Here is a 14,862-nt window from a genome sequence, read left to right as displayed (position 1 = left end):
ATGTTCATAAGTATTCACAGCCTTTGCCATGAAGCTCAAAACTGAGCTCAGGTGCCTCGTGTTTCCACTGTTCATCCTTGAGATGTTTCTGCAGCTTCTTTGGAGTCCACCTGGGGTAAATTCAGTTGATTGGACATGATTTGGATCAAGAGACACCTGTCTACATAAGATCCCACAGTTGACAGTCAGAGCACAAACCAAGCATGAAGTCAAAGGAATTGTCTGTAGACCTCTGAGACAGGATTGTCTGGAGGCACAAATCTGGGGAAGGGCACAGAAACATTTCTGCTGCTTTGAAGGTCCCAATGAGCACAGTGGCCTCCATCATCTGTAAATGGAAGAAGTTCAGATCCACCAGGACTCTTCCTGGAGATGGATGCCCGTCTAAACTGAGTGACTGGGGGAGAAGGACCTTAGTCAGGGAGGTAACCAAGAACCCGATGGTCACTCTGTTAGACCTCCAGCATTCCTCTGTGGAAAGAGGAGAACCTTCCAGAAGGACAACCATCTCTGCAGCAATCCACCAATCAGGCCTGTATGGTAGAGTGGCCAGACAGAAGCCACTCCTTAGTAAAAGGCACATGGCAGCCCACCTGGAGTTTGACAAAAGGCACCTGAAGGACTTTCAGACCAGGAGAAACAAAATTCTCTGGTCTGATGAGACAAAGATTGAACTCTTTGTCATCATGTTTGGAGGAAACCAGGCACCATCCCTACAGTGAAGCATGGTGGTGGCAGCATCATGCTGTGGGGATGTTTTTCAGCAGCAGGAACTGGGAGCCTAGTCAGGATTGAGGGAAAGATGAATGCAGCAATGTACAGAGACATCCTGGCTGAAAACCTGCTCCAGAGCGCTCTTGACCTCAGACTGGGGCGACGGTTCATCTTTCAGCAGGACAATGACACTAAGTACACAGCCAAGATATCAATGGGCCAAACTACCCAAAGATAGGTGAACCAAGCTTGTGGCATCTTATTCAACAAGACTTGAGGCTGGAATTGCTGCCAAAGGTGCATGAACAAAGTACTGAGCAACGACTGTGAATACTTGTACTTATGGACATGGGATTTCTTAGATTTTTATTTTTAGTAAATTTGCAAAAATTTCAAAATAAAAACTTTTATCATGTTGACATTATGGGGTATTGTGAGTAGAATTTTGAGGGGAAAAATACATTTACTCCATTTTGGAATAAGGCTGTGGAAAAAGTGAAGCACTGAATACTCTCCAGATGCTCTGGAAAAGCTCCCAATCAGTACCTTCAGAAGAGTGCATTTATGTTCACTTAAATATTTTTCAATTTCAATTTATTTTCATTTATATAGCGCCAAGTCACAACAGAGTTGCCTCAAGGTGCTTCACACAAGTAAGGTCTAACCTTACTAACCCCCAGAGCATCAGAGGTAAGAAAAAACTCCCTCTGAGGAAGAAACCTCAAGCAGACCAGACTCAAAGGGGTGACCCTCTGCTTGGGCCATGATACAGACACAAATTACAGAACAATTCACAAAACGAATGTACAGGAAATGCTGCTGGTGCACAGGACAGGAGGGTCTCCAGCACAAACACCACATCTCTGGGTGTGTTAAATATCACTAACACTCAGCAAAATACACCAGGAGCATTTTGTATTCCAAAAAATTAAATCATATCTGCTCAAGGAGAGTCATGCTCCTGGCCCCCTTGGTTTGGTGGTGGCACTGCAACACAGATATGCAGATATGTTGACTCAACCACTGTGACTCGCTTTGAGAACCTCACTGTGTGAAGTGACTCAACTTTTTAACAGAGTTACAGTAAAAAGTGAGTCCAGAGTGAGTCCATGTAAATCAATAGAACTTTAAATGAGAAGGCCCCAAAATCAGCCTTTTTACTGATGACTTCTGATTGCTCCAAATATGAACAAACAATCTCATGAACACAATGTTAATGAGTAGAAATTGTTCTATAAACAGATCAGTGCGGTTTGTAATCAACTGTGAGACAGAACTGGGTATTAACTTTTTATTTGGGTAGCATGCAGCCGCCTCGGCCAGTCTCTGTAGCCATTTGTTATCTTGAACAGTTAACATGTCGCTGACTTGAAAATTGCTTCGTTGGGGGAGGTGATGGTCTAGTGGTTAAGCGTTGGGCTTGAGACCAGAGGATCCTCCGTTCAAACCCCAGCCAGACCATAAAATCACCAAGGGCCCTTGGGCAAGGTCCTTAATCCGCTACTTGCTACCAGTATGTAGTGAGCGCCTTGCATGGCAGCAGCCTGACAGTGGTGTGTGAATGTGAGGCATCATTGTAAAGAGCTTTGAGTTTCTGATGTGGATGGAAAAGCGCTTTATAAATGCAGTCTGTTTATTAAATACTATATTTTGTGCATATCAGCTGTTAGTGGTTTTACTAAATGATTTGGTGTAAAGTTACTAGTACATATGTAACATACATGAAACATGATGTTTAGCCTCACAATAACGACACGATAGCTAGAGTGTGTGATGACCGCTTAGTCCAGTCCATTTTGCAGTCCAACCTGCGCACACGTAGTTTGCTTTGTGAATCCCTGCTGTGATCAACACAGAAATAGATTTCTCGTGAAATAGATAAAAGTAATGAAATTCACAAAAGGCCGAGCAGCTACAGAAGTGCTGCGGATCATTCTCAGAACCTTCTCAAGATAACACAGGAGGAGGAAAAAAGAAGAGCAAAACAAGGTGAACAAGACAAGGACAAGGCAGCACAAAACACTGAGCGCCCTCTACTGGTCTCCTTTGGCCACCACACTGAGGAAGAACAAAGTCAGGTTGTTGCTGGATGTTTTGTTTTCAAGATGCCACGCTAATGTCTACATCCTAACATGCTAACAAAACATGCAGATGCTTGCAAGGTCTGGTTTGGGAGTGTGCATGGTGCTGAGTGTCACTGCATCCACCACACCATGGAACTGCCTTCAGTCCTGGATGACAATCACCCAGGCTGGTAATAGTCCATCCTCATCTCTCAGTGGTAGCCATCTGTCTGCTGCAACCAGATAAACGTGGACAACTTTTTGACCTCTTCTTGTTGCTGGCGTCCTGAACACTGAGGCACCCTTGTGCTGGCTCATTCCCACAGAAAAGCTCCACATGGCCAGAATGTGGTGGCCAACGTTCCCTCATGATACTCTTCATTTACTTCCACCGAAGCAAATGTTTGTTTGACACAAACTCAATCCAGCCGTGCCCAAGGATCCCTTTAAAGAGCCCTAGTACCAAAGGCCAATTCTTTCAATCATACGCTGAGACTGGAAGCACCAAGACCTTAAAGTCTTGGATCTTTGTTCTCTTGCAAAGGTCTTGGTATTACCAAACACCTCTGTGCAGCAACCTCATAGCTGTGAAAGCGCTTCCCTTCTCTGAGTCTCAAAGCCTGACAACCGACAAACACGAACGTCACTGCTGACATTAGTGAATCACTGTACACGCTGGACACTTTCACCACACACAGACACGTGACAGCAGAGTCCATGAAGTCACTGAAAGCCTGGATCTTAGCATCAGTCCAGGACTATCCATCTCCTCACCCTGTTTCTCAAATGCTGCTGTTAGGCCATTGGTTCCCCAAAGATCACGCCATCATGTGAGACATCAAGGTCAGTCACCCTTTCCTTTCCAACAAAGCACCTATGCTGCTGGTTTCCACAACCTTATCCAACACGCAGACTGTGCATGTAGTGACCACGTCTAATAAATTCCAGTATTCACTGGCAAACGTGCACTCTAACACTACTGCTAACTGTACTACACCACTGGAATATTACTGCACATTGTGCTTTAAAACATAGTTTATCATAGGAGTGTATTGGCAAATGAGTGAAAATTGAAACAGTAGCGTGATAATGTTCACATGGGTGACGCCATTATTTTCACAAGGCCTGTTACTGCATTATTGAGAAAATCAGTTAACTTTCAGTAGAAAAACCTCTGATTGGTAACAGTGAACATTAGAAGATCTCTTTCATTCAACCCTAAATCTAAGTGACTACTGGACCATCTGATTTAAGGACCTCCAGAAAACAGGCAGACCCCCAATCAATTGCTAAAGTGGTTCAATGCTAAAGTCTGTGTTTCACTGAGATCCTTTAAACATCAGCATGTTGTCAATATGTAATCATCATATTAATGTTCACACCGGTGTTACAAAGGGTAGGATGTTACCACAGTACCACTCAGCCTGTTAACATCCAGGATGTGATCATGCTCATGAACTTTGGTCCATTAGTTTCTGATGTGTGATGTCATAAACTTTGAACATTTTGGTGGCGGTAGATGTAAAGTCAGGGAATAATGCATTCAGTTTAAAGAATTTCAAGTATGCATAATAGAAGATGAGGCAGTGTGGAAATAACTAAAACAACTTCACTAAACATCCGCTAGTCGATCATTACTTTATTTTTTTCTCTCATTTCTTGTCCTCTTCAGATCTTTCATCTCCTTCAGTGGGCGCCATTTCCACCGTGAGGAGCTCCTCTCCCTGCTTCTGCGGTGTCATTCGGATGACCACAGTGCTGTCGGTGGTCTCTGACACCGCGTCATCATCGTCCCGTGCGGGTATGAGTGGGACGGGTGAGCGGTGGTGCATTGGAGATGGAGGTGGGATGGGGGAGACTTGGGGTGGAGCCTGCGAGCAAGAAAAAGATAAAAGTGTTGAGAGAGGGAAGGAGGTAGAGCAGTGTAAGACAAAGAAATAAATACACTATCAAGAGAATCTCTGGTGAACTCTGTGGCCAGACACGGTTACGTAATTCTGCATACTGCTGTTGTGATCACAAACCCCGTGGTCAAGACAATGAAAGGACATTCAAGTAAAACTGATTTACCTGTTGATTCACACATCTGTCCACACCATCGACTGACAGCGTGGTGTTCAGCTAACAACCTGACGCTGAACACCACAAAAACAAAAGAAATAATCCTGGACTTCAGGAAGAACAGGGCTGACCCAGGGCTGACTTCCTGGGAGTGCAGCTCTCTGACAGCCTCTCCTGGACTGCCAACACCACAGTGGTAGTGAAGAAAGCCCAGCAGTGACTCCACTTCCTGAGGGTGCTCAGGAGAAACAATCTGGAGGAGAAGCTGCCGGTGTTGTTCTACAGAGCCACCATCGAGAGCATCCTGACGTACTGCATCACAGCGTGGTACGGGGGGGTGTTCAGCAGCAGACAGGAGAGCGCTGCAGAGGGTGATCAAAATGCCCCAGGTGATCACTGGCTGCTCTCTGCCCAGCCTGGAAGACATCGCCAGCTCTCACTACCTCAGCAGAGCTGCCACCATCAGCAAAGACACATCCCACCCCAGCAACCACCTTTTGACCTACGACCCTCCGGCCGACGGTATAGGTCAATCAAAACTAGGACAAACAGACTCAGGGACAGCTTTCTCCCCAGAGTGATCACTGCTCTGAACAATAACAAATCACTCTAATCCGCACCTTCAAGTTTCTGTGCAATATCTGTAAACCATGTGCAATTTGTCCGTGCAATATGATTCCACATGTTGTATGGCTGGGGGGCCTGGCTGCCTTTTTGTTTCTGTCTTTTGTTTTTCCTTCCAGGTGGCTTGCATTTGGGACTGAGTGGCTGTGTTGCTGAGGTTATCAGGACCTCACCCTGATCACCTGCGGCTCGTCAGGACTCACAGCTGAGGTGCATCTATATGGATTGGAACATGGTGGCATTTAAGACTGGAGTATACAGTGTGTATTGGCCAGAGACTCGACCTTGTGACCAGACGGGTGAGATCGTCGTCTCGGGAGCCATCTCATCATCAGTGGATGCAGAGAACGTCCAGGGTTTGATGCACGGTCTGTGAAAGAGGAGGGGGTGAGGTCTCATGCTCGTCAGCACACTTCCTGAGGTACGTTAGATTTTGTGACTAACATTTATACAGTCAGTAAATGTGGTGTCCCTCACACCTTTTTATATTGAGCTGTACGTTAGTCATGTATCGGCTTCCACTGCAGTGGAGTTATGTGAACTGGATGTTCCATGCCTGCAGGTTGGGAAGTTGATTAGTAATCAAGCCAGGAAGTGTTTGCTGTTTGTACACCTTTAAGTGGTCTCTCTGTGTGTAGAGTGTGGACTCACATAATGGTTCCTTCTTTCACAGACTCGGTTTGTTGCGGCCACCTGGGGGGTGTCGGCGGGGTCCTTGGGTCCGAACAGCTTCTGGCTCCGGACCGTTAGCGCTGCTGGGAGCGCACCACGCCAGACCGCACTTTCTGTTATTTTTGTATCACTGTTATGTATTAAATTCAGTTAGCCTTTGTACCGTGCTCTGCTTATTTCATACTGGGTCCTTCAAACGCTGGTCGGTTCTCCGAGCTGCGTCCGACACATAACACCACAGTTCTATATAATTCTCATTTTACATTTTACTTGGTCCACATTTTATTTTATTTTATTTTACCTTATGTTTATATTGTTGTACATATACTGTGAAAAATTTACCGTTAAATTTCACTATCCTTTATTTGGCTAAAAATCACTCGCACCACGGAAAGGTTTGGAGTTGCACTCGAATCTCATTGTAATGCAAATTACAATGACAATAAAGGTGATTCTGATTCTATAGTTATGAGCTTTGGACAGCGATTAAGAGTACAACATCACAGATACAAGCCAGAAAATGAGGTTCCTCCATAGGGGGTCCAGACTGACACAAGATGAGACGTTTGAATATCTGGAAGGGTCTCAGAGTAGAACCCCACCCCTTCACAATGAAAGGAGTCAGCTGAGGTGGTTCAGGCATCTGGTGAGGATGCCCCTGTCATCTCCCGAGGGAGGTTTTCCAGGCATGTCCAACTGAGAGGAGGCATCGAGGAAGACCCAGGACATGCTGGAGAGATTACTGCTCCCTGGTGGCTTGGGAACACCTCCCCCTGGAGGAGCTAGAGGGTCTGGCTGAGAACAATGTGAGGTGAGTTTCTTAGTTTGCAGCCATGACCCGAACCCTTATAAGCAGCAGCAAATGAATGAAAACCACCACCAATGGGTGACTTTGGGTTAAAGACAAACTCTGGGTTCCTGCTGGATGAAAACAATCAGAATTTCCATGAGTCTGTGGGACTTGGCTGTGTCGTCACCTCGGAGGAAAAAAGTTGATGGAGCTATTCAGTGGTGTCTTCTCAGGCTTCCAATGGCTGTTACTTGCCTACAAAAGGAAGTTGTCCTGAGTGGACAGACCCTTAGTGCCAGCTGCCGCCCTCCAGAGCCAAGACCCTTGGTGCTCTCCAGTAGTCTCATCCTTTCTGCACTGCAGCAGAGTTTCTGTAGCTTTTTGCACAGGATATTAATCCATCTGTAGAGGCTGTGAACATAAATTACTTTAAATCATATTTATCTAATAGATTACAATTTGTTCATGTAAATGGGGAGTCTTCTTTGCGGACTAAGGTTAATTATGGAGTTCCACAAGGTTCTGTGCTAGGACCAATTTTATTCACTTAATACATGCTTCCCTTAGGCAGTATTATTAGAAAGCATTGCTTAAATTTTCATTGTTACGCAGATGATACCCAGCTTTATCTGTCCTGAGTGGACAGACCCTTAGTGCCAGCTGCCGCCCTCCAGAGCCAAGACCCTTGGTGCTCTCCAGTAGTCTCATCCTTTCTGCACTGCAGCAGAGTTTCTGTAGCTTTTTGCACAGGATATTAATCCATCTGTAGAGGCTGTGAACATAAATTACTTTAAACCATATTTATCTAATAGATTACAATTTGTTCATGTAAATGGGGAGTCTTCTTTGCGGACTAAGGTTAATTATGGAGTTCCACAAGGTTCTGTGCTAGGACCAATTTTATTCACTTAATACATGCTTCCCTTAGGCAGTATTATTAGAAAGCATTGCTTAAATTTTCATTGTTACGCAGATGATACCCAGCTTTATCTATCCATGAAGCCAGAGGACACACACCAATTAGCTAAACTGCAGGATTGTCTTACAGACATAAAGACATGGATGACCTCTAATTTCCTGCTTTTAAACTCAGATAAAACTGAAGTTATTGTACTTGGCCCCACAAATCTTAGAAACATGGTGTCTAACCAGATCCTTACTCTGGATGGCATTACCCTGACCTCTAGTAATACTGTGAGAAATCTTGGAGTCATTTTTGATCAGGATATGTCATTCAAAGCGCATATTAAACAAATATGTAGGACTGCTTTTTTGCATTTACGCAATATCTCTAAAATCAGAAAGGTCTTGTCTCAGAGTGATGCTGAAAAACTAATTCATGCATTTATTTCTTCTAGGCTGGACTATTGTAATTCATTATTTTCAGGTTGTCCTAAAAGTTCCCTGAAAAGCCTTCAGTTAATTCAAAATGCTGCAGCTAGAGTACTGACGGGGACTCGAAGGAGAGAGCATATCTCACCCATATTGGCCTCTCTTCATTGGCTTCCTGTTAATTCTAGAATAGAATTTAAAATTCTTCTTCTTACTTATAAGGTTTTGAATAATCAGGTCCCATCTTATCTTAGGGACCTCATAGTACCATATCACCCCAATAGAGCGCTTCGCTCTCAGACTGCAGGCTTACTTGTAGTTCCTAGGGTTTGTAAGAGTAGAATGGGAGGCAGAGCCTTCAGCTTTCAGGCTCCTCTCCTGTGGAACCAGCTCTCAATTCGGATCAGGGAGACAGACACCCTCTCTACTTTTAAGATTAGGCTTAAAACTTTCCTTTTTGCTAAAGCTTATAGTTAGGGCTGGATCAGGTGACCCTGAACCATCCCTTAGTTATGCTGCTATAGACGTAGACTGCTGGGGGGTTCCCATGATGCACTGTTTCTTTCTCTTTTTGCTCTGTATGCACCACTCTGCATTTAATCATTAGTGATCGATCTCTGCTCCCCTCCACAGCATGTCTTTTTCCTGGTTCTCTCCCTCAGCCCCAACCAGTCCCAGCAGAAGACTGCCCCTCCCTGAGCCTGGTTCTGCTGGAGGTTTCTTCCTGTTAAAAGGGAGTTTTTCCTTCCCACTGTAGCCAAGTGCTTGCTCACAGGGGGTCGTTTTGACCGTTGGGGTTTTTCCGTAATTATTGTATGGCTTTTGCCTTACAATATAAAGCACCTTGGGGCAACTGTTTGTTGTGATTTGGCGCTATATAAATAAAATTGATTTGATTTGATTTTGAAATACATGGTATCAGCTGTCCCAACCCAATCTCATGGCAAGTTGTGAGGGTTGGGAGTAGGAGTAGGGTTAGTAATAGTGAGTTAAAAAAAACCCTACCATGAAAATTTGACTCATTTCATCATGGGAGGACAAAAAAAAAAGTGAGACTGGGCTGCAGCTGTCCATGCTAATGGAGAGCATGGTGGAGAGGTGAAGAAGAGTCAGGATGGTTAAAAAGAAGGTTTGGGAATATGGTGAGGGAGGCCCAAAGAGGTTATATACGAGAACTGGAGGCCACAGTCGCACTGAGCCGTGTCTCGGCAAGGAGGCGTGATCGCCATTTTAATTCCGGGCAACTTAATGAGCAAAGCCCATAGACGCTCAGTTAATCACGTCAAGAAACAGATGGAATATGGTGTATGTTTCCTGCCGTGCCTGTGTCTTGTGAGGACACGGACCATTAACTCTTCACTTATGTCTAGTTGATATTTTCCCCTGCTAAACCAATGTTTTGTTAAAATACACTCAACAAAAATATAAACGCAACACTTTTGGTTTTGCTCCCATTTTGTATGAGATGAACTCAAAGATCTAAAACTTTTTCCACATATACAATATCACCATTTCTCTCAAATATTGTTCACAAACCAGTCTAAATCTGTGATAGTGAGCACTTCTCCTTTGCTGAGATAATCCATCCCACCTCACAGGTGTGCCATATCAAGATGCTGATTAGACACCATGATTATTGCACAGGTGTGCCTTAGACTGCCCACAATAGAAGGCCACTCTGAAAGGTGCAGTTTTATCACACAGCACAATGCCACAGATGTCGCAAGATTTGAGGGAGCGTGCAATTGGCATGCTGACAGCAGGAATGTCAACCAGAGCTGTTGCTCGTGTATTGAATGTTCATTTCTCTACCATAAGCCGTCTCCAAAGGCGTTTCAGAGAATTTGGCAGTACATCCAACCAGCCTCACAACCGCAGACCACGTGTAACCACACCAGCCCAGGACCTCCACATCCAGCATGTTCACCTCCAAGATCGTCTGAGACCAGCCACTCGGACAGCTGCTGAAACAATCGGTTTGCATAACCAAAGAATTTCTGCACAGACTGTCAGAAACTGTCTCAGGGAAGCTCATCTGCATGCTCGTCGTCCTCATCGGGGTCTCGACCTGACTCCAGTTCGTCGTTGTAACCGACTTGAGTGGGCAAATGCTCACATTCGCTGGTGTTTGGCACGTTGGAGAGGTGTTCTCTTCACGGATGATGCGAAGGAGATCACACCTGTGCACTAATCATGGTGTCTAATCAGCATCTTGGTATGGCACACCTGTGAGGTGGGATGGATTATCTCAGCAAAGGAGAAGTGCTCACTATCACAGATTTAGACTGGTTTGTGAACAATATTTGAGGGAAATGGTGATATTGTGTATGTGGAAAAAGTTTTAGATCTTTGAGTTAATCTCATGCAAAATGGGAGCAAAACCAAAAGTGTTGCGTTTATATTTTTGTTGAGTAGTGATTAAAATTGTCACAAGACCCACGATTTTTTTTTTTTAATTTGCACCTGAAATAACCGAGCCGCTGCTCTGAGATTATAATGACCCGCGCTGTGCCGCTCACAGTCACAGCCTCACACAGAGACGTGCACCCACACCACTGACTTCATCAATGAAACTCAGTCAATAAAAGATAACTGTGTAAAGATAAAATATATAAATATATTGTAAGGAGCTGCACTGAACACAGCAGCAGCTCAGCTGGAACAGATCAGATCCGTGTAACTTTCAACACTAATATTTGGGAATGTGTGGATGTCAGAGTAAGTTTAATACTTTCCTGACATAATTTAATGTTAATTAATTTTACTGGCTCGATATCCAGGTCAGAACGGCATTTTAACACGTATTTTGCAACTGTTTTTCTGAGTGTTGAGTCGCGAATCCCCATTGAAAATGGATTAACATCCAGGAACTTTGTCAGTATTTCACCCGGTTAGGAGGCGTTGTGTTGCTGTCCATGAAGGGACGTTTACGTTTAGTGGGCAGCACTGGCAGTGCGGACTCTAGTTCTCATATATAACCCCTTTGGGGAGGACATGCAGGTGGTTGATGTGACAGAGGATGATGAAGAGCACAGGATGAGACAGAGATGATCTGCTGTGGTGACCCCTAATGGGAGCAGTACAAAGAAGATTAAGGAGTAGCTGAGGAAGAGGCCCAAGACAGCAAGATGTAGATGGAAAAATCTGCCTCGGCAAGCCCTGACCGTAGGGGTGAGTCAAAAGAAGACAGGAGTGTTTTCCTGCAGAACTCTATGAGATGTCTTTCACTGTCATACCTCTGCAGCACCCCCTGCTGGTTTGTAAGCCTTTTTCAGCTTTGCAAAGGTCCCTTGGATGCCCGCCTGCTCAGTGACTTTCAGTGCTGCCTTAAACATTTTGGGGGTGTCGGGTCTGGGAGGGATGACCTGCACTTCCTCTTTCCCCTCTTTCTCCTGTGGTTTCTTGTCCTTTGTCAGCATTTTCCTGCAGACACACAAAAAATAAATTATGCCGGCGTGGCAAAAGATTGTAGTAGACTGACCAAAATCCCCCACCCCACCCCACCCCCACCTCCAAAAACAAACAAAACATAAGTGAAGCTGTTTATTGGACAGAACACTCACTGCCAACTTTCAGCATGTACAGAAAGATGAACACATGAACCACTCTGTTGATGTTCTCACTAAGGAGCTAAACTGAGATCCACTGATCTGACCTGGTTGACTAACTGCACCCAGGAAGTAGATTAGATTATCTGAATATAACCCTATCTAGGACAGAAGTGTCAGAAGAGGACAAGAGGAAGAAGACAGAGGACAAGACACGCAGACACGCTTTTTCACAACTGGCAGTGTTTCGTAGATCATATACATCCACCAAGATCAAGCCAAGACTTGGATATCAAGACTCTTACTGCATATGTGGTTTCTCATTACACATCCAAACCACACTTTCCTGTAGTGTTTTAATCTCAACCTCTTACTGTGTCCAGTTTTTCAACTCCACACATCCATCTCAGCATTCTCATTTTTGACACATCCAGTTTTCTTCTCACTGCCCAAAACTGAGCATCGTAGAGCATTAGTGGTCTTACCAAGTCAGGTCTGGGAACATGCACTGGTACGATGCATTGCTGCATCCGCTACACTACAGGACGGCCTTGGGTCGTAGATTGCAACCACCCAGGCAGACAACCGTTCCCTCCCCAAATCTCAAAAGGAATCATCTATCTGTAGCAGCCAAGTAAAATGTGGGCATCTCCTTGGTGTTCTCCAGCTACGGGTCCTCGACATTCAGGTACCTGCATGCTGGATCACACCCAGAGAAACATGCGATATAGGCAAAATATCGTAGCTGACATTTTTTCACAATGCAAGTGATACACCTCATCTTACCTGGTTTATCTGATTCCAGTTCCTAAGACTGCACACCCTAGTGAGCCCAACCACTTCAGGCCAGTAGCTTTAACCTCTCACATGATGAAGACCTTGGAGAGGAATATTTTCACCACCTCAGACACCTGGTGAACAGCGAGATGAACCCTCTGCAGTTCACGTACCGACCTGGCATCTGTGTGGAAGACGCTGTCATCTACCTGAGAGCACTGGGAGAGTCACATTCTTTGACTTCTTCAGAGCCTTCAACACAGTTCAGCCATCACTTCTCAGGGGGAAGCTGGAAGGAACTGGAGTTGAGTCACCTGGCTGTATGGACCATGGACTACCTCACCAACAGACCACCGTATGTAAGGCTTCACGACTGTGTCTGATGTGGTAGTCTGCAGCATGGGGCCCTGCAGGGTACAGTACTCCCTTCTTTCCTCCTCACGCTGTACACATCAGACTTCAGCTATAACACAGACAGTTGTTACCTCCAGAAGTTTTTGGAGGACACAGCCATTGTTGGATGTGTGTCTGAGGGGAACAATTTGGAGTACAGGAAGGTCATCACCTACTTGGTGGCCATGGTGTGAACTGAACTACCTGTGCATCAATGCCAGCAAGACAAAGGAGGTGGTGACTGACTTTAAAATAAAGGCTTCTCAGATTGTGCCTATGAACATCCAGGGCTTGGACATAGAAATACTGGAGAAGTACAACTACCTGGGTGTTCACCTTAACAACAAACTCGACTGGACACAAAACACAGATGTCCTGGACAAGAAGGGCCAAAGTCGTCTTCACCTGCTGAGAAGACTGAGGTCCTTTGCTGTGTGCAGGACACTGCTGAAAACCTTTTATGACTGCTGGGCTGTGCAAGTTCTGAGAGGGACAGGAGGAGATTCAACAGATGAGTCAGAAGGGCTGGCTCTGTCCTGGAATGCAGGACAGAGACCTCATAGAGGAGGTGGATGAGAGGAGGATGATAGCTAAGCTGACATCAGTTATGAACAACCCCTCTCACCCCTGACATGAGACTGTATGAGCCTTAAGTAGCTCCTTCAGTAACAGACTGCTGCACCCTCAGTGCAAAACAGAGCACCTCTGCAGGTCAGTCATCCCAACTGCAGTCAGACTGTATAATACCTCAAAATGTTTTTAGCACCATAATCACCTGCTGATTTTGCACTACATTCCATCTACTGTCACTTTTTTCTGCTTTGTTACATGTAATCTCTGCCATTTATCCTGTGCAATAATTTTACTATATCTATACATCCTTATACTCACTTATAATCTGTTCACACCAGTATTCATGCATTCACCAGCAAACATTGCAATATAATTTAGTTACCTTCCTATATTTTAAAAAGTTTTTTTGCTTTTCTACACTTAAACTTTTGCTGCTGCAACAAGTGATTTTCCCCACTGTGGAATCAATAAAGTTTATCTTATCTTAGGCTCCCTAAATAACTGTATGTTTGATACAAAGTCTTTCCAGTGGTACTCAAGGATCATCTGAAGAGACCTGGTACAAAAGTCATCTACTCATCATCTGAGGTCACTTTGATGTTTGTAGAATTAATGGATGTTCAGGTTGCACCACTTGAGAAGCTGACTGAGGAGTCAGTGTTTCTACACAACACTTCTTTGCTCATTCCAAGTAATGTTTTGTCTTTCTCCCACCATTCCCCAGTATTCCTCAGTAAAGACTCCACTTTATCCAAATGTTTCTCCTTGAATCTGCTCTTCAGTCATCTGTGGAAATGCTCAGTCATTCAGGTCATGCTATCCAGTAGGTTGAGTCAGGTCTGCTGGACTTGTTGAGATCCTTGAAGGCATTTGGCTGGTTGAAGAGGTTAGACCTTACTTGTGTGAAGCACCTTAAGGCAGCTTTGTTGTGATTTTGTGCTGTATAACTGAAACAAAATGAAATTAAACATTTCAGTCTTCATTCAGAAAAGCTTCATCATTTCTCCTCAGAAGTGCTCTTCAGATCTTTCTCTTCAATCCAGAAAAGCTCAGAAGTGCTCTACTCCAAGCTCCCCACAGATGACTGAGCTTCCCGCCCTATCTGAGGAAACCTATTTCGGCTGCTTGTACCCGTGATTTAGTTTTTTCAGTCATGACCCAACCCTCATGACCATAGGTAAGAGCAAGACCGAAGACTGACCAGTACATCGAGAGCTTCACCTTTTGGCTCAGCTCCCTTTTTGTCACAACAGTACGGTAGAGCGAATACAGTGCTGTTCCTGCTGCGCCAATTCTCCGGCCAATCTCATGCTCC

The 14,862-nt window shown here is 44.7% G+C and overlaps 1 protein-coding gene across 1 annotated transcript in view; it reads right to left on the bottom strand.

Annotated features, from left to right (window-relative positions):
• Positions 1 to 4,429: 4,429 nt before the first annotated feature.
• Positions 4,430 to 14,862, bottom strand: part of LOC117501418 (cyclic nucleotide-gated cation channel beta-1-like) — a 185,988-nt gene continuing 175,555 nt past the window's right edge. Inside the window, exons 19-20 of the mRNA XM_034160302.1 lie at positions 11,493 to 11,679; positions 4,430 to 4,648 (exon numbers count right to left, since the gene is read on the bottom strand). Of these exons, the coding sequence (XP_034016193.1) occupies positions 4,430 to 4,648; positions 11,493 to 11,679 (406 nt within the window). The remainder of the gene's footprint in view (positions 4,649 to 11,492; positions 11,680 to 14,862) is intronic.

Source organism: Thalassophryne amazonica, chromosome 2 (genome assembly GCF_902500255.1).
Source record: "Thalassophryne amazonica chromosome 2, fThaAma1.1, whole genome shotgun sequence".
Taxonomy (NCBI): Eukaryota; Metazoa; Chordata; class Actinopteri; order Batrachoidiformes; family Batrachoididae; genus Thalassophryne; species Thalassophryne amazonica.
The sequence above is the reverse complement of the archived record's forward strand: the minus strand, read 5'-3'. Positions and strand labels throughout refer to the sequence as shown.